The sequence below is a fragment of the Gopherus flavomarginatus genome, chromosome 1, assembly GCF_025201925.1.
Source record: "Gopherus flavomarginatus isolate rGopFla2 chromosome 1, rGopFla2.mat.asm, whole genome shotgun sequence".
NCBI classification, from domain to species: Eukaryota; Metazoa; Chordata; order Testudines; family Testudinidae; genus Gopherus; species Gopherus flavomarginatus.
In genome coordinates this window covers 219698062-219718460 of record NC_066617.1, presented here as the reverse complement: position 1 = coordinate 219718460, position 20399 = coordinate 219698062, and the positions used below count along the sequence as shown (strand labels likewise).

The 20399-nt window shown below is 40.0% G+C and overlaps 1 protein-coding gene across 11 annotated transcripts in view; it reads right to left on the bottom strand.

Annotated features, from left to right (window-relative positions):
- The window catches only part of DMD (dystrophin), a 2125007-nt gene that overhangs the window by 582504 nt on the left and 1522104 nt on the right, over positions 1-20399 (bottom strand). For all 11 annotated transcript variants that reach the window (XM_050936430.1, XM_050936437.1, XM_050936440.1 and 8 more), the window contains one exon: positions 14236-14344. In XM_050936430.1, the coding sequence (XP_050792387.1) occupies positions 14236-14344 (109 nt within the window). The remainder of the gene's footprint in view (positions 1-14235; positions 14345-20399) is intronic.

Below are 20399 nucleotides of genomic sequence, written 5' to 3'. Positions count from 1 at the left end.
TGTCTTTCAGCTTGTGTCTGATGTCAGCTGTATTGAAAAATAAGACTTCTCATGAAGCTGGGTCCTGACCTTGAAAAATCTCCAATCAAAAGGTAAGAGATTCAGTTTTGTGCCATACCACTATTTGTTAAACGTGGCACATGCAACAAAAAGGGGAAAAGACTTAAACAAAAATATCTTAAATGAAAAGGAAACCATCGGATGGATTAATCAGATAGCTGCTTCTCTTTGGGCTGTGATTTCCTCAGATATCACCAATTAAGCAGCATCAGACTGTCATTATTTGGAATGGGAGATCTCCAAGGAAAACAAGATGCTTCAGAATGTGGTGCTGGTGATTCTAGAGGTAGAATTCTCTTTCTTGCAAATTTACCAATGCCCTAAATACTATTCAGAGGAAATACACTGTTAGAGGTGATTTTTGTCTTGTGAACAAGATGTAAAACTAAGATCCTGAGAACTTGTCATATTAGATGGACCCAGTAGCCATTATAACTTCCTATCTGCACCCGCTGAACTCTTGTACAGTCTAGCTGCACAAAATTAAATAACTACAGTAACTCCTCATTTAACCTTGTCCCTGTTTCAGTGTTAGGTCCCTGCTCCATTAGGGAACACGCTCGTTTAAAGTTGTGCAATGTTCCCTTATAATGTCATTTGGCTGCCTGCTTGTAAGATTCTGTGGAAGAGCAGCGACTTTACGAGGGAGCCTTGCACAAGTTCCGCTTCTCTGTCTCCTCCCCCTCCCTCCCAGCACTTCCCCTACTGCCAAACAGCTCTTTGGCAGCACTTAGGACTTTCTGGGGGGGAGGGGGAAGAGAGGAGACAGTGCTTCCCTGCTCCTGCCCCTCCATCCCAGAAAGTCCTAAGTGTGAAGTGCTGGGAGGGAGGGGGAGGAGCAGGGAAGCCCCAAATCTCCACTCCTCCCATTCCCTCCCAGAAAATCCTAAGCGCTGCTAGATAGCTCTTTGGAGGCGCTTAGGACTTTCTGGGAGGGAGAGGGAGGAGCAGAGATACGGTGCTTTCCCGCTCTGACCCTCCCTCCCAGAAAGTCCTAAACGCAGCCAAACAGCTGTTTGGCGGTATTTAGGAGTTTCTGAGAGGGAGTGGGAGGCGTAGAGATGCGAGGCTTCCCCGTTCCTCCCCCTCCCTCCCAGCGCTTCGTGCTTAGGACTTTCTGGGAGGGGGGGGCAGGAGCAGGGAAGTCCTGCATCTCCGCTCCTCCCCATCCCTCCCAGAAAGTCCTAAGTGCCGCCAAACAGCTGTTTGGTGGCACTTAGAACTTTGCAGGGGGAGGGATGTGGCGTGCTCCAGAGAGGAGGTGGAGTGGTGGTGGGAAGAGGTGGGCCTGGAGTGGAGAAGGGACAGGAAGAGGTGGGCCTGGGGCATTCCCAGCAAAATCTGAGCCTGTTCTCTGGGGAAGTTGCGGCTGCTGCTGCAAAGGTGCTTCCTAGCGTCCTTACCTGCAGTAGGCTACACCTGTATAGGATAAGCCGGTGCACTTCCCAACCACAGTACAGTACAGTACAGTACAGTATATCATGCATTTTGTCTGCCCCCCAAAATTTCTTTGGAACCTAACCCCTCGCATTTACATTAAATCTATGGGTCAATTGGATTCATTTAACACTGTTTCACTTAAAATTGCATTTTTGAGGAACATAACTATAACGTTAAGTGAGGAGTTACTGTACCACGTTCCATCCAGATGTTGTATGTGATGTATTTTTGTTATAGTGGGAGTCTTATAGGGCACTCTATACATAAGATTGTGTTAAGTCTTTCATTATGATCATTATGATTATGAATTCATATGCTCCTAAACTTCTGGGAAATTCCTCTTTGGGAATATTTTTTTCTATGCTCAGTCTCAGCCAGATGTACATTTTTGAAAGTTAATGAGCATACTCCTATCACCCATATGCATATATATTGAATATTTTATTCCTATATTGGACATATATCTTGCTACTTAAATGTATCTTCCAATACATTAATTTAATTCAGGAAATGTATACTGTCATAGTTCAGGGCAATTATGCCTGTATTCCTCTTCCATGGTCCAGCAAGGACACCCTCTCTAGGCTCCAAAGCTGTCACCTGCCCTGGGTGAAGCCCTGTCTCTCTTCCTCTTCTGACCAGTGTATTTCCAGGCTGCACAGTCCCCTCACTGCACTGTGCTATTCCCCAGAACACAGGCTGCCTAAGGAGGCCTGCTTCATTTCTCTCCTCAGAGAAGGTGCACAGCGTAATTGCCACAGTTAAGTTACAACACAGTAGACATTTATTCTTAAGACGGAAGCATTACAAAGAAGATATATTAAATATATCAAAAACAATAAAAGAACCTACACATAGGGTAATCAGCTTACCAGATATCACTCAATCATTGTTTGGTGATTAGTCCTTCAAACCCACAGGGGTTTTCACTGTGGTCACAGGTTCATAACAGCTTCAGCTCAGAACCAGCAACTAAGTCTTATGGGACCTCAGTAGGCCAAAGACCCAATCTTTTCTTCTTGCACTACAGGTCCTGGATCAGAAAGGAGGCCCTAAAGTCAGTTTTAACTCAGGTATTTAACCAAACATCATTTTTTTGTCTGTTGGTTCCTGGAGAATCCAGTTTGAACGAGTGTAGGTGAGCCTTTCTTCAGGTTGTGGTAGCTCTCCGGACCTGTTACAACCGGAGTGAATTTGCTTAATCATCCTCCACTGTTCTTAGTTCCTGGAGGGCTGGAAATATATACAGTCTCTCAGTAGTACATAAACATTTGCTTTTTTAATATAATGAACTCCTAAAATACTTAAACCTAATCCAATAAGGTTTAATTTAATTTAATAGGTTTGTCCAGAAGATTGTCATATCTGTCACACATACAGGACCGGCGGTAGTGTTTTTAGCGCCCTAGGCGCACGGCCATTTTGCCGCCCCGCGCGCTGATTCGTGGCTCCAGTGGAGCTGCTGCAGGCATTCCTGCGGAGAGGGTCCGCTGGTCTGCGGCTCCGGTAGAGCTGCCGCAGCCGTGCCTGCGGGAGGTCCACCGGAGCTGTGGGAGCAGCGGACCGTCCGCAGGAATGCCTGCGTCAGCTCCACTGGAGCCGCGGGACCAGGGGACCCTCCGCAGGCATGACTGCGGCAGGTCCACCAGAGCCGCCTGCCGCCCTCCCCCCCCGACAAAATGCCGCCCCCCAATAATCCTGGCGCCCTAGGCGATTGCCTAGGCCACCTAAATGGAAGTGCCGGCCCTGCACACATACCATAAAATATACAAGGTTCTGAATACTGAGAATTTCACATTACTCTGAGAAACTTGATTTCAAATTACATTAATGGATGTCTTTATATGTACATGTATAGGATCGAGATTGGGGGAGGCCAACAGCAAACTAACAGGCAAATATGTCCCCGCTAAGAAGACCTGCAAACTGGCCCTTTCCAGTGGGCAGGCTTCCTCCCTTTCCTTGAGGTGCCAGGTCAGAGACGGAGCCACTTCACTCAATTTATAAGGCACATATCACAGAGCCTTGAATCAGAGCAAACAAACTGTCAGAAAAATGTCTCTGGGGCCTGCAACCTGTAGCAGGCAAAATGGCATATAGTCTCCCCTCCTCAATTTCCTTTTTCTGTTTGTATAACCCAGCCTTAGAGTGGTGCAGGGCTTCTTACTTTCACACAGGCTGTTTTGGCTGCAAGTGCCAGACTGTCCCTTAAAGGTGTAGTACACCCCTTCAGAGTGCAACAAATGTTTGCACAATCACAGTGTGTACTATACACACAGTGACTGTTTCAGAGGGCAACTGTCATGAAACACCACTAAAGGGAAAACTAATTTCTAATATTGTGTATCTTGATAAAGCTGAATTTTTTTTTAATTTTGTATTTTTCTGTGGTTCCTGGAGACAGTCCATACTGAATAGTAAATTAGCTAACTATATAACAAAAAAAATAAAAATGAACAGAAAAGTTGATGTACAGGCAATGTATTATTATAATTATTGTTAATTTGTATGACTGTAACAACTAAAAGCCCTAGTCACAGACCAGGACCCTATTGTACTAAATGCTGTACACACAGAGAACAGCTACATTTGTGATGCAGGAACCCTAACTTTGCATTCTTTAAACATTATTATATTAGCTATTTAATCTTACGTTCCATCAGTTTATTCATTTTTTCCATTTAGTTTTCTATATTCAAAAAAGGAAAGGAAGGACTAAAAACAAGAAAAAAAGAACCTTCCAATGAGTCCACATGTTTGAGGACACATGTACAACATTTCTATTAAGACCTGTACAATATATCTGCAGATTTCACACACTTTTAACTGTACTAAATATTGCATGGGGTGTACCTCATCCAGTGCACTAAATGCCTCCAACAACAACTATGCATGTAAAACAAGACAATCACTATGCTCTCAAATGAGCTCACACAATATCACATCATCTGTGCGCAAACACTTTTCATAAAACAATCACTCCATATCTGAACTCTGAGTCCTCATTCTCAAAAAAAAACAGAAAAACAAAAACAAAACCCTGCACACATTCAAGAGACAAGTGGCCAGTTAACACCTGGGAGTTTAAATTCATATCTACACTAGATATTAAATATCACAGTCTTAATAAAAACACTGAATTTATGGTTTATTACAACCATCTGTAACCCATTAATACCCCCTTTTTGTCCTATGACTGCAGAGGTGTTCACTGGCCACTTCGCCTTGACTGGTCTCTTACAATACGTGGTAACTACTTTATGCTAAACAATCTGTTCCATCTTGTATTTGGCTGTGATCCTCTGAGTATCTTTTCCAGACCTCAAGAAGAGCATTGTGTGGTTCAAGAGCATGTGTCTTTCACAAACAGAAGTCAGGTCAGTAAAACATGTTACCCCACCTACCTTACCTCTCTAATATCTTGGCACCAACACAGCTACAACATCACATCAAACAGTTACGTTAAATGTTAACACTTCCTAAACCGGACATGTATGTTGTAGTGTTTTTTTCCCAACTGTACACTTCTAGTCCCCATTACATTTTGTACAGTACTGCATACTTTTAAGATAAGCCTAAGGTTTTTGTTTTTCAAATGAAAACCTCTTTTTTCAAACCTATTATAGAATCTTAGGACTGGAAGGGACCTTGAGAGTCATCAAGTCCAGTCCCCTGCACTCATGGCAGGACAAACTATTATCTCTAGACCATCTCTGACAGGTGTTTGTCTAACCTGCTCTTAAAAATTCCAATGATGGAGATTCGACAACCTCCTTAGGCAAGTTATTCCAGTACTTAACCATCCTGACAGGAAGTATTTCTTAAAGTCCAACCAAAACTGCTCATTTAAATTGAAATTGAAATTTAAGCCCATTGCTTTTTGTCCTATCCTTAGAGGTTAACAAGACCAATTCACCCTCCTCCTTGTAACAACCTTTAGTATACTTGAAAACTGTTATGTCCCCTCTCAGTCTTCTCTTCTCCAGACTAAACAAGCACAGTGTTTTCAATCTTCCTTCATGATTCAGGTTTTTGAGACCTTTAATCATTTTTGTTGCTTTTCTCTGGACTTTCTGCTGTTTGTCCACATCTTTCTGAAATGTGGCGCCCAGAGCTGGACACAATACTCCAATTGAGGCCTAATCAGTGCAAGTAGAGCAGAAGAATTACTTCCCATGGCTTGTTTACAACACTACCACTAATACATCCCAGAATGATGTTTATGGTTTTTTTTCAGTGTGTCAAACAGATAGTTAAGGGTTAATGCCTCTTTTACCTGTAAAGGGTTAAGGAGTTCACCTAGCCTAGCTGACACCTGACCAGAGGAACCAATGGGGGAACAAGATGTTTCAAAAGGAAGGAGGGAAGTTTTTCTTTGTTTAGTCACTTTCAGCCAGAGTGAAAAAGATCAAGGAACCAGCCTCTTATCAGAGTAGTAAGTTTTAGAAAGAGATAAATAGGCTTATGTTTATTTTCTTTGTAACTTGTCTTGGTACCATTAAGGGAATTATCAAATTTGGGTATTCTTGTGTGTATTAAGATTTTTGCCCAGGGGAACATCCTCTGTGTTTGGACTCTATTGTCTGTGAGAGTAGCTGGTATGCTAATCTCTCCCAGAGGGTTTTCTTTTACCTTTCTTTTCTTTAATTAAAAGCCTTTTTCTTAATACCTGATTGAGGTTTTCCTTGTTTTTAGATCCAAGGGGGTTGGATCTGGATCCACCAAGAGTTGGTGGGAGAAAGGAATGGGCATGGTTAATTTCTCCTTGTTTTAAGATCCAAGGTGTTTGGATCTGTGTTCACCAGGAAATTGGTGAAGTCTCAAGACTACCCAGGGAAGAAAAGTAGTGCTTGGGGGTGGTGGCAGCGATACCAGATCTAAGCTGGTAATTAAGCTTAGAAGTGTCCATGCAGGTCCCCACATCTGTACCCTAAAGTTCAGAGTGGGGAAGGAACTTTGACATTGACAGGAAGTTTTTCCTAATGTCCAACCAAAACTGCTCATTTAAATTGAAATTGAAATTTTAGCCCACTGCTTTTTGTTCTATCCTCAGAAGTTAACAAGACCAATTCACCCTCCTCCTTGTAACAACCTTTAGTATACTTGAAAACTGTTCTGTCCCCTCTCAATCTTCTCTTCTCCAGACTAAACAAGCACAGTTTTTTCAATCTTCCTTCATGATTCAGGTTTTTGAGACCTTTAATCATTTTTGTTGCTTTTCTCCGGACTTTCTGCTGTTTGTCCACATCTTTCTGAAATATGGCGCCTAGAGCTGGACACAATACTCCAGTTGAGGCCTAATCAGTGCAAGTAGAGCAGAAAAATTACTTCCCATGGCTTGCTTACAACACTACCACTAATACATCCCAGAATGATGTTTGTGTTTTTTTTCAGTGTTACACTGTTGACTCATATTTAGCTTTTGATCCAGTATGACCCCCAGACCTCTTTCTGCAGAATTCCTTCCTAGAGAGTCATTTCCCATTTTGTATGTGTGCAACTGAGGTGCATCAAAAGCAATGATCTTAATTAAGAGCTGTTAACATGTAAAATTTTAAAGGGACACCAACTCAAAACCTAGTTAATTTTAAAATAATGAGTTAAAAGTAATTTCAGTATTATACCTGATCCTAAGTATTCCTGCTACTAATTTGTGGTTTTAAAAAATAACATTCTTACTTTTTCTTGCTTGCTTTTTTCCTGTTAAAATCCCCACAGAAACAAACTGCTTGACTAAATATTCAGTGGAAAAGTGAAACTGCATACAAGGTGTCAAATGCATGAATTAAGCCAACTACATTGAAAGAGAAAAATAATTTTAATTACAGTAATTATAGGCATAACTTGTAAAAATGTCAGCCAAAACATTTTCAGACAGAAGTGTGATATTTATGTTTTCAATGTTCCATTGCCTTTAAAAATTTGCTGTAGCTCGGACAAAGTGTGATTTTAAAAAAATGTTTTAAGGAATTGTAATTTCAGATGTCCTTACTTAACAAAAATGTGATCAAAGGAATTTTGAACAAACTTACTAAAATAAATCCACACCGGATGTAAATGAATCATGGAAAATATTATCTAACAAGGATGAAAGCTATGAGTGCAAGAAAACAGGACACTGAAATTGTGTTACAAACCTCAGTGTAACATGCTAACAAACACACACCTTACCTTATATAGTATATCTACAATTATACAAATGTAGCACTTTTGAATGAATGTATTAATGTGTATAAAGATACTATTTAAAATTTTTATGATGATGTATTAATGTGTTTAAAGATATTGAAATTTGTCTCCATGGTGCATTAGCACATTACACAACCACTGCATTTTTCCTCTCTGTTTATAGTATTTTTCATACTACTGGCTATGTAAGGCACAGAGGTGTGTGGTAAATGATGTTCATATAATTTCATGTTCCAACTATTAATGGATAGTGGGCACAATTTGCCTTTTGAATCTTCTTCCCAGGGAAGTCAAGTTTAGCTGAGGTGTCTGACATACCCTACAGCTAAGTACATTTTCCTACCTGGAAAAGTAGTCTTCTATTCATTATGCCTGAAGGCATACTGGCCCAGTGGGATATTAGCAACCTTTGTAGTACCTTCTCTGTGTCCAAGGAACACTTACACACATACCCACAGAATTATAAACCTAATTCTATCCTGTTCCCTACCCCCACCACACCATCTCTCAAGGAGAGATGCACAAGATGGTATGTTTACTAAGGGCCCCCTGGCAAAAACCCTGTAAGTAGACTAGACAGAGTGACACTTGACATGTAGCAAGGCCAGCTATTTTTTTTTTTTTGTTCTCTGATCTGACATAGATGTGAACAGCATTACATTCTGGCTGTCACACAAGTCTCTACAGTACATAATAATCAACAAGAAGTATTGCAACTGCTTCACAGAGTCTTTTTCAAACCACAATGGAGTGCCGTCCTTAATTCTGGGCTCCACTTTTACAGTTCATCTAGTTTTCTGGGTGACTAAGGCCTCTTTGTACAGTAGTGGTTAACACTCTGTGCAACAGTGAATATATTCTTTGGTTTTTTCCCCCCTCTGGAGGTCAGTTTTCATATGCAAGTTTTTCTTTCTTTCACCTGAAAATATAGTGGCAAATCCTGTACCCACTAATTCAATAGCAAACTCCCATTGACCTCACCAGGGCTAGGATATCATGCTTGGTGTTTTATGCTAGTTGAAACTGTATGGAACTATCAACACATTTTGCAGATTTTTTTTAATTATTAGTATGCAATATAAAGGAAAATCATAAGGATGGGCACTAGCTTCAAAAGATGTATGCTTACCCAACTATACATGCAAGAGTACAGTGTTTGAAAATTGGGTTGAAACAGAGTTTTGATAAATTGGAATCTAATTTTGTTTAAAGAGCCAGTGTGGATGAGCCTAGCACAGCAAAAATTGTAGCACAGGTAGTATCTAAAGAAAGGTGTTTTAACAATGGTTCTAACAGTTTTGCCCAATTTATTCAGAATCATATTTTAATATGGTCTTAAAATACAGTTTCCTCATAAACTTAGATACAGAGTAAGAGAAGTACTAAGAAGTAAAATGCGGTCAGAAGGCAGGCAGTCTGTGAGGATGGAACCAAAATAGCTGGCTGCAGTTACTGAACAGCTGTACCATTATGCTGGATAAAAGTACAGTTCAGTTCTTGACCAACTTAGAGCCCTTCTAAGCAGGGTGTTAGAATCATAGGGTTGGAAGGGACCTCAGGAGGTCATCTAGTCCAACCCCCTGCTCAAAGCAGGACCAATTCCCAGACAGATTTTTTACCCCAGTTCCCTAAATGGCCCCCTCAAGGATTGAACTCACAACCCTGGGTTTAGCAGGCCAATGCTCAAACCACTGAGACTGCGAGCTGGATTTAAATAGAAACGTAGAGAGTTTATTAGTTGTAATAATATAGTACATGAGAAACATGGCTTTATTCTCAAAAATTTTCAGAAGTACATACAGAACAAGAAGTTTTATGAAAATATGTCGTTTTCTGTCTTTGCCAAGATGGGCTTCACCCATGTTTTCTTTGTGACTTCAAAGGACTTGCTAAATGGCATGAACAGCTAACTGAATCCCATCACCTGAATTTTCACATGAAATAGGCAAATGACAGTTAAAACTGATATTACAGTTAAAATGGTGGCATTACAATAAATAATCTCAAATAGGTGCTCTTGGCACTGGAAAGAAACTCAGTCTTAGTTCTTGCCCAATCCTTTATCAAACTCCAATACCTTCATTTTATGTATTTATGTTTTCATCTCCTTTAACTGAGAAGTGCTGGTAATTCACATTATACATCTGCAAGTAAGGAACATACATAATTTTGCAATTCTGAGGTTAAAGATAATGAGTTAGTGTAGGGATCTGAACTTCTGTGACATCCTTTCTTTTCTTGTTCTTTCCATTACCGTTATAACAACAAATTTACAACTCAAAATAAATGAATCTGATAAAACCAGCTGAATGCAAAACCTGACACAGCAAGTTTAGTGGCCCAGCATGGCAAAAAAAAAAATGTTTAGACAGCATATGCAGTTCTACGATGTCATTAAATGAGATTCTCTGGCTTGCCTCACAACTCACTACAAAATCAATGTAAGGCACTTTCCTTGTGTCATAGAGTCATTTTTAAACCATTAGTGGTGTTTACTTCTTATAATGAAATTGGAAAGTTCTTCACCAGAGCCCTGACTGAACTAGGTGACAATTCTGAATTAGTAAGTTTCTAAGGGTATGGCTACACTTGAAACTTCAAAGCGCTGCCGCGGCAGCAAATGTGGTCCCAGCGCTGCATGTATTCCACATCCTGATGGGGTTTAGCTTGCAGTGCTGGGAGCCGCACTTCCAGCGCTGCAGCACTGTTTACACTGGCGTTTTACAGCACTGTATCTTGCAACGCTCAGGGGGGTGTTTTTTTCACACCCCTGAGCGAGAAAGTTGCAGAGCTGTAAAGCACCAGCGTAGCCAAGGCCTAAGTGTCATGAAAGAGATGTCTGCACTGTTTTAACTGATGTACCAATGACCATGTTCTGGTGGAGTCAGGACTGTCTCTTGATCTTACTAGGTTCAATCCTGAAAAATCAAGTCACATGTTTTTTGTTCTCTTTAGAAGATGGAGTTGTTTACTTTCCTGCACATCAGGCTTTTCTGCTTTAATATGCTAGAAAATCATGGCTACTGCTAGGGGTCATGGGCTTCTCTACTATCTGCTTTTGATACACATTATCCACAAAAAAAGGCTAGTGTAAAGAGAATACTCAGAAAATAAATAAAACAAAAACAAAACGTAGATAACAACTCAGATCTTCCTTCTTCTGACTGCACCATGAATCCCTCCCATTACTGCATGATCCTCTTTACCAGCCTACAGAGGCGTAGCGAGCGCCCTCTGTACCCTCCGACTGGAGGGGGCCCCGCAAGGGGGCCCCTAAAAGTGGCAAAAAAAATGTAAGGTATAATTAGGTAAGTGACATTTATTGATGCTATTGCACAATCCATGTCAGTTTTACTGACAAAACCGTGAAGTCATTATGATACATCATAATGCTATTGGCTACATCAGTTGTCTGTCGGTCAGTTTCGAATTTTAGTTGGCCCCATTCAAAGAATGTGTATTTGCGTTCATAATGGCGGTGGGCGGATAAATGTTATTAATTTAGTTGTTTAGTTTTTTATCGTTTCCAATGCAGAAGCGTGCTTTGTGATGTCTAAGAGAATGTATAAGAGCGGAGCTAGTAAACGAAAGGCAGCAAAAGATGCCGAGAAGGAACTTGAGAAAATTCCAAAGTTGTCAATGTATTTTGCGCTGCAATCCAACGTACAGGTACAGGCACATGAAACGGACAGCGCTAGCAGCGACGAATCGTATCCAGAAGTATCCAGATGTGCTTCAAGTGAGGTCAAAGGTGAAGCCAGTTGTTCTACCAAACAAACTGTGACAGATATTCCAGCTGCTGCCGGGAAAGAAGTATCTGAATCTGAACCACTGACTGATGATCCAGGAGATTGGCCGTCTATAATATCGGACAGGCAAGTGTGTGACATTGTTGCACGTGGCCCACCGCAGCAGAATGAAAGTTACGAATTTCCATTTAACGAGGAAAAACGGAGGTTCATAAGTACTCATTTCTATCGAACCATGGCAAATGGTGAAAAAATAAGACGTTCATGGTTAATGTACTCAGTTCAGAAAGATGACATTTTTTGTTATTGTTGTAAATTATTTGGCACTGGCAACATACTGCTATATCGTGGAACATCTGCTTGGAAAGCACTGTCAAAAACACTTCAGCAGCATGAAACAGGCAAAGGTCATCAAGACTGTATGGTGAAATGGTTTGACCTTCGGTCAGGCATAGTAAACCATACATCTATTGACCAACTCGAATTGCAGGCTTTTCTGAAAGAAAGAGATTTCTGGAGAAATGTTGTCAAACGCATGGTTGATGTCATTATTTTCTTGTCCGAAAGAAACTTGGCATTTCGAGGAAGTAATGAAAAGCTTGGCGATCCTTCGAATGGCAACTTTTTGGGACTGTTTGAATTGCTTGCAAAGTATGATACTGTCCTCAGCGAACTTTTACAGAGGATTAAGAAGGCAGAGACACATGTTCAGTACCTCAGTCCACAGATCCAAAACAAGTTGATTCAACTTGTTGCCAGTAACATTCAAGAGGCCAACATAGCGCAGCTTAAAAAAGCAAAATATTATTCAGTTATTTTGGACTGTACTCCCGACGTGTCACATGAAGAACAGATGTCTGTGGTGTTACGCTTTGTTGAATGCAACGGTGAAGATGGTGTCAATATTCGTGAAGCATTTGTTGGTTTTCTTAACGTTCATGATACAACTGGCGAGGGCTTATTGGAAGCGTTTCTTGAAAAGGCAAACAACTTAGGAATAGACATTGCTGACATGAGAGGCCAAGCTTATGATAATGGCGCAAATATGAGAGGAAAGAATAAAGGAGTTCAAGCCCGCATGCTAGAAATAAATGACCGTGCCTTGTATGTACCATGTGGAGCTCACACTTGGAATCTTGTGATCTCAGATGCGGCAAAGTCATCGAAATATGCCATTGACTTTTTCGGTCTGATTAACAGAATATACGTTATCTTTTCTTCTTCACCTTCACATTGGGATATACTTCAAGAACATATGCCAATATCTGTTAAAGGGTTATTGGATGCTCGTTGGGAGTCGAGAATTGATGCTCTGAAGCCATTGCGTTATCACCTTGAAGAATTGTGCAATGCTTTGTCATCTTTGCGAGAATATGCGCTCGAAAAGAAAGATGGCAATACAGCAACAGAAGCCGGTGCGCTTTTAGACCATGTTACTACGTGGCCTTTTATTCTGACTGTGTACATGTGGTATGATATACTATTTCACGTCAATAAAACCAGCAAATTAATTCAGTCACCAGATGTGTCAATTGACGTACTGCAGGCAGAAGTCGGTGCTACAATGAAGTTTTTGGAAGACTATCAATATACAGGATATAACTCTGTGGTCACAAATGCACGTGAAATAGCAGAGCATACGGGTATTGAGCAGGTGTTTCCAGAAACCAGGGTGCGATGTAAGAAGAGAATGTTTGATTACGAATGTGCTGATGATTCAAGTCGTCTTTCTGCCGAAGAAAAATTCAAGTCGCAGTTCTTTCTTGTTCTCACTGATCAGGCCATATCTTCTGTTTCGTTGCGATTTGACCAACTCGTGGAGTGGTATAAGTTGTTTGGATTTCTGTACAACACTAACAGCCTGAAGCAGTGTCACAGAGAAAATGAACTGGAGAATCACAGCAAAAATTTTGAAAGAAAAATGGGAGACATTGATGCCAACGAACTCATAATGGAATTGAATCGTTTTATTTATGTCATTGAGAAAGAGAGAGGACTTGTCACAGCAAACAATTTTTTAACGTACATATACAAGAACAGCCTTCAGAAGATATATCCGAATCTTTGCATTTGCATCAGAATTCTTCTGACCACACCAGTTACTGTCGCTGGTGCTGAAAGGAGCTTCAGCAGAATGAAACTGATCAAGAATATCCTGCGCTCAACCATGACAGATGACAGGCTTTCTGCGCTTGCAGTTATCTCAATCGAAAACAAGATTGCCAGATCTCTGGACTATGACGCATTGATTAACCAATTTGCGGAGAACAAGGCTCGAAAGAAGCGCTTTGCGTAAATACGGAATACATGTACACTGTAGGCCTATGTATACATAATATGAACCCTGTATATTGTATAAAATAAATACCGCATTCCAGTTTCTGCATTGTAAGGGGCCCCGGACATATGTTCGGAGGGGGCCACGTTCTTTGTTGCTACGGCCCTGACAGCCTATGACACTGAAAGCATTAAAAGCATTTCCAGGACAATGAAATGGAAATTTCCAAAGTCACTCTAATTCCTAGAATGCTTATAAAAAGTAATATTTTTAAAAGCCAATGGTAAGCCAGGCTGTGTTAACTTAGCAGCTGGGACACATTATACAATATAAAAACAAAACTGTGAAAAATGAACCAAACTCAAAACCAGCATGTCTCTTGTTTTATACCACACTGCTGGTGTCCAAATCCCTTGGGGTCAGCTTTAAAAATCTCAGCCTGAATTTTCACAACACAGTTCTACTTTTTTATTTACATGTGTAAACCCATTTAAAATGTATCAATACTGAAGCACTTACGGAAACCAGAAGGGATAAGTCCTGGTGCTCCTGAAGCTGGCTTTCCCTTTAGTGCTTGAATTAAATGGTTTACTGCCGTCCAGTCAGCACTCAAGTCTTCTAATTTTCTCTAGAACAGGAAAGTATGCATATTATTCATTTGGTAAATATTTGTTAAAAGAGGTAGCATTTCCTACATGAAGGAACACGAGATGTCGGCAGCACTGTTACTTTAAAAGAGTGGGAGGTCTTTTCCTACTGCATGTTTGCTTATTTTTCATGTTCAGGTATAGTATCATTGCATGTATACAGTTTTCTGCATATTGTGGAGCTGCCCAACACCACAAATTCAGAAACAGGAACTATTTTGTATTAACAGGAGGGACAATAACTTATCATACCCAGACAAGGATGAGAAAGGAAAAATAGCTCCTTAACCTTCTTGAAGAGTGTCATAAACAGATAGCTAAGGGTTAATGTCTCTTTCACCTGGAAAGGAGTAACCTGAAACACCTGACCAGAGGACCAATCAGGAAACAAGACTTTTTCAAATCTAGGTGGAGGGAAGTTTTGGGTGTGAGTTCTTTGTTCTTGTCTTGTGTCTGTCCCTCTCGGCTATGGGAAGGATTTTTCTGTCTCGTGCTTTCTAATCTTCTGTTTCCAAGTTGTGAGTACAAAGATCATAAAACAATAGGGGTTATTGTTTGTTTTTCTTTTGTATTTACATGTGTGTACGTGCTGGAGTGTTTTGAAGTGTGTTCTTTTTGAATAAAGCTGTTTATTCATATTTCTTTTAAGCAATTGACCCTGTATTTGTCACCTTAATACAGAGAGACCATTTTTATGTATTTTTCTTTCTTTTTATATAAAGCTTTCTTTTTAAGACCTGTTGGAGTTTTTCTTTAGTGGGGGACTCCAGGGAATTGACTTGCAGCTCACCAGGGAATTGGTGGGAGGAAGAAGTCAGGGGGAAAAGAAAATCTCTGTGTGTTAGATTTACTAGCCTGACTTTGCATACCCTCTGGGTGAGAGAGGAAGAGGAGAGATTAGCTCTCTCTCGGTACTTGTGTTTTCTAGGACTGGAAATAGGGAGGGTGGAGTCCCTCTGTTTAGATTCACGGAGCTTGCTTCTGTATATCTCTCCAGGAACCCAGGGAGGGAACACCTGGAGGGGGGAAGGGAAATGGTTTATTCCCCTTTATTGTGAGACTCAAGGAATTTGGGTCTTGGGGTCCCCAGGGAAGGTTTTTTGGGGGGGACCAGAGTGCCCCAAAACACTCTAATTTTTTGGGTGGTGGCAGCTTTACCAGGTCCAAGCTGGTAACTAAGCTTGGAGGTTTTCATGCTAACACTCATATTTTGGACGCTAAGGTCCAAATCTGGGAATATGTTATGACAAAGAGGACAGACCAATTTCATGTTTGTTACATGTATGTAATAGGTACTTGTGTGTTTTATCAAGTTTTATGAGCAGGAATTTGGGATGGCCATCATTTTGCTAATGAAGCCACAAGCGAGTTGTTTAGGTAATCCCAAACAAAAGCCAGTAAGACCTTCATACAATGTGACACCATGACTTGTTCTGAACATTACACATATACTAAAGGGTCTTATGAGTGTTTTAGAGTAGCATAACATTATGTTCTGTGTGCACAATGTCGTGACTAAGTCCAAAACTAAGCAAGAGGGCATAAACTTCATCACTCCTGGAATAGTGCTTGGAGGCATTTTAACTCAGACAGTGCTCTGGTAACAATTCCTACTCTGCTTCCTTCTTGCTCTGGAGAGGGGAGGGTCATTCTGATGGAAGGATTGGGGAGAACAACATAGTAAGTTGTTGCTGGCCTGTACCAAAAGAAATGAAAACATTTACATTTTGGCTCAGCTGTACTGACCAGAAAGTAGGAAAGATGGACCCAAGATTCTACCCCTTATCTGCTTATTCCCTGCCTACACGTTGCAAGGAGCAGTAAATGAGTATACCGCACCCACACCTTCTGAGTGCCCAGCCCCAAGCTTCAGGTAGACCATGCATAGGTGCTGGGACCATTCTTATTTCCTCTTACTTCCCTGCATAGACACATAGTCCAAGTCACTATCTAGCCCTGAATGACGAATGGTTTGTACTAAGCAAAATAATTTAGCTACCTTGAGTCAAAGTATACAGGACTCTACAGGAGAAAGAAAAAAATAGAATACCTTTAAAAAACCCCAATGTTTCTAAAAATGACTTCAAAAATTTTCCTATACTTGAAAATTATCCAACTTCAGAATCTGATTTCTCAATACTTTCCAGAGCTAGAAAAAAGTGAGTTTGCTTAATTGAAGAGGAGAGATCTAGCTTGGTAGGGTTGCATGACACTGGCCAGTAAACATACTACCCACAGAGGCCGGACTATTGCCTATTCTGCACCTGGGCCAGTGTTGCTGTTTTTATTGTTGTAGTTATGGGAACAGGAAATTCCACATTTAGGAATAGATAACATCTTTGTTGCTGACTGATTATCATTATTAAATTGTAGTTGTTTAAACTGCTCAAAGTTTGGAATACTGAAAGTTAAGTCCCAGTAGAGATGGATTCATGAGTAGAAAGCAGATGACACAATCAAATGCATGATAAATGCAGTCTACCACAATCCTGTTATTTTATCACATGGGTATCACCATCATATATGTGCTGTGTTTCTGTGTGAGTGGATTTTTATACACACACACACACACACACACACACTTTTTCCACATGGCCAATAGCTCCAGTTCATTCAATATGTTTTAACCCTAGACATTTATCCCAGAATTGAAACTGAGGAAAAGACAGCTATTCTAATAACTATTCATTAAATAATAGGAGAGCAGTCCTAAACAAAAGTTTAAAAGATTACACAACTAAGACCTAGTCTTTTTTAATAATTTGGTGAGTTATATTTTTCTTATGTGTAGTGTTGGTCCTGCCAAATAAAAATCTCACTGTTGTAATTGCTTTACTCACTCATTCACGTTGACAGGGGCCACAGATTTGTTCCTGACTATGATACAATGCAGAAAGAGCTTGTCATGGACCCTGAGAAACGTAATGTTTAAGACACAGTAGAACATGGAGGGGAGTATTTATCTCTAAATTCTTCAAACAGAATTACATTTTAATCTACTTCTGCATCTTCAGTAAATGAGCATGATTGTTGTAAAAAGTTCACTCATTCAAAAGGATTAAATTTGTGAAGGTGAATGAAAAATGCTGTAACAATAACCCTAGAGAGAAAGGAGACATATTTCTAATCATGTCTCTGATACTCTTTCCAGCCTTAGCTAGGTAACTTTTCTCTCATGTGTTTGCGTCTGAATTTTCTTATCTGTAATGTTAGTGCATTAAACACTTACATTAGATCAAGGTGCTGGGTAGGCTGGAGGATTACTGTATGTAAAGTGCTTTGCAGTGTAGAGTACTATGTAAGTACCTGATTCCAGGGCAACTGATAGTATGCAAGCAGAGTGCTGTGTCTGTGTGCTATCAATCACCAGACTGGGGCCATTATGTATAGTTATTACTACCACATTCAAAAAACCTCAACCCCTCTAAGCTACATTATTTTATAAAAATGGTTCCAAAACTATACAAACCACATCATAACAGTGAGTTCTTTGCACTACTAATGTAGCATAATAATCTTTTTTTTTTTTAAGGGATCACATTTTCTATCCTATTCTCTACCATGGCTATTACCATATATTCAAGGGCCTTCATCAATCAATGCTACAAACCACCAACAAGACCAGTCTGCCTAAAGTGACCTCACTCTCTCCAGATTACCATGCAAACTGTTTTCCCACTCTAGCCCTCAAAATTAAGGAAGCTTCTAGAGTCACTGGGATAACATCACTTTTCACACTTTCCTCAAATAAATGTATACATATAAGAGATGGAGATGGTACCAAACTATTACTCCAATTTTTAGTAACACAGCTAAGAAATAAGATGTGTACCTTATCATCATCATCCAGCAACATTTATATAATACCAGAGGTCTAAAGCAGTGCTTTCTAAACATAGAAAAAAGTAAGTTTCCTGACTACCTTTTGGGTGTTACACGTGGCAGCTGTTGAAACAAATGCTTAATTAAATACTGGTAAACAAATATGTTACTAGAGGCAAATATGACAAAGAGGCCATTGGTGATTCACTGCTGCTCTGTGTCAGCTATTCTTGTCAGGCCTGACATACTCACTACTTCCCTAACACACTACTGTCATAATCTGTATCTAAAAGATGTTATGGAAGGTATCAGATAGAAAGTGGTAATACACTGGCCCTGAAAGTCATTGTGGGGTGAATGTACAGGGTGTGTACAAAATTATAAATATATGCTAGAATTATGTTCTTTAAATATGTCTGGCAGGCAGTGCCTACATGCAGTCTGACCTAGACAAATGAATGTGTATTTGCTTCTCTGACCAGCCTGGGCATCAGGCAGAGACAATGAAGCACATTTATAAGCAAGGTAAACAAAGCCATCAGGGGAGCAAGTGGAGAAAGACGTTCACTTAGCAGTCTTCATAGAAGTCTTCCCCCGGAAGCCTTCCTACCTCTTAAATCAAGGTCAATGAACATTGGGAGGCTACAAGTGGAAGGGGGAGTTTTGGCATCTTTCACCTAAAGAGACAAAGAAGCTGAGCACTTTGAATTTTGTGAAGGGTCCTTGCCAGAAAGTCTGGTTAATCATGCTGGAAAAGAGATTTGTGGAGAAACACTTCTTTGAACAAGAAACTCTGGTTTGTTAGATCAGGTTTTAGTCTTCAAAGCATATTTTTATTTTTGTTTGCTTCTAATCCTTTCTATCATTATTCCTTATATTTGGTATCACTTAAACCTATTGCTTGTTTAACAAACTTGCTTTACTTTAACTATAAACCATGTCACTGCTTTGATTAAAATAGAGTGCTTCTTAACCCCAGTTAAGGTACTAAGCTGATGGGTATTGTCTTTTTAATGGAGCAGCAAACTTAACTTCTGTGAGTGTTCAGTTACTGCAGAGAGAGGTATATATAGATACTGCAGAGAGAGGTATATATATAACAGAGAGGTATCTGAGGTACTCCGGAGTTAGGGTTCACGGATTGTTACTTGCTAGGCAAGGTGGGGAATGGCAGACTCTGGAAGAGTTTGCTGGAAGAGAAAACAAACTGGTATTTTAGGGAGATGAAACAAAGCTTAGCAGCAACAAAACTCTCAATTACTGAGACTGAGAGGGGTAGCACAGTAACTCACAAACCTAGGAACCCCAGTAGATGGTCACACTTACTAAATCAAAATTCAATTCTTGTTTGAGGACACCTAAAGCATGATCCTTATAAGCACTGCAGTTTATATATAATGCTCTGTTATCATGAAATCATGCAAAAGAAAAGAGACAAGCACTGTGGCAATAGATTTCCATTGTCCATCTTATCAAAGAACAGCTCATCAGGGACTGAGACAAGAATTTTTAAATGGAAAAGATAGGCTATCTAAATGATCAAATCTACGTTCATTAGATTGTCATTTTGAAGGCAGTTAGACATTAAAGAATTGATGAAGATTCCTTGGTAATATACAAACACTGATTCTGGCAACAGTATTTGTTTGGAAAGGTAAGTAGGTTTAAGTGAGGTTTAATTTAGGTAGTTAAAAAAATAAAAAAACAGCTGGAAGAATAAAACATCCCTGGCTGTGACTGATGTAACTGAAAATGACTGTCATTTTACAACTCTTATCTGATGAAATGATGGCTGGCAGATTGTAATAGCCCTCTTGTCGTCAGCAATTATTTTGTGTCAGCGGGTGGGGGTGGGGTGGGAAATAAACTTCCAGCCAAATGTAGAAACCAATGTAGAGATTTATCTTTTTTATTATTGTATCGAAAATAGTAAATTGGGAAAGAAAGCCCTTTTAGATATACAAAGCTTGGAGTAGGTGTGAAGCAACTGGGTTGCAGCTTTTGAAATTGACAAAACAAAACGACGAGAAAGGTCACTTACTTTTCAGTATTTAGCTACTGTATTGTGTTAGTTTCACTTCACCATAGGGATAACCTTTTCTATGCATTTCTAACAGGATATAAGAGAGATTATGCTTCCTATTCTTGGGAAATTCATGCCATACAATTCTCCACTTCCATTGTAGTTTAGATGAGAGAGAAATGTAATGCAAA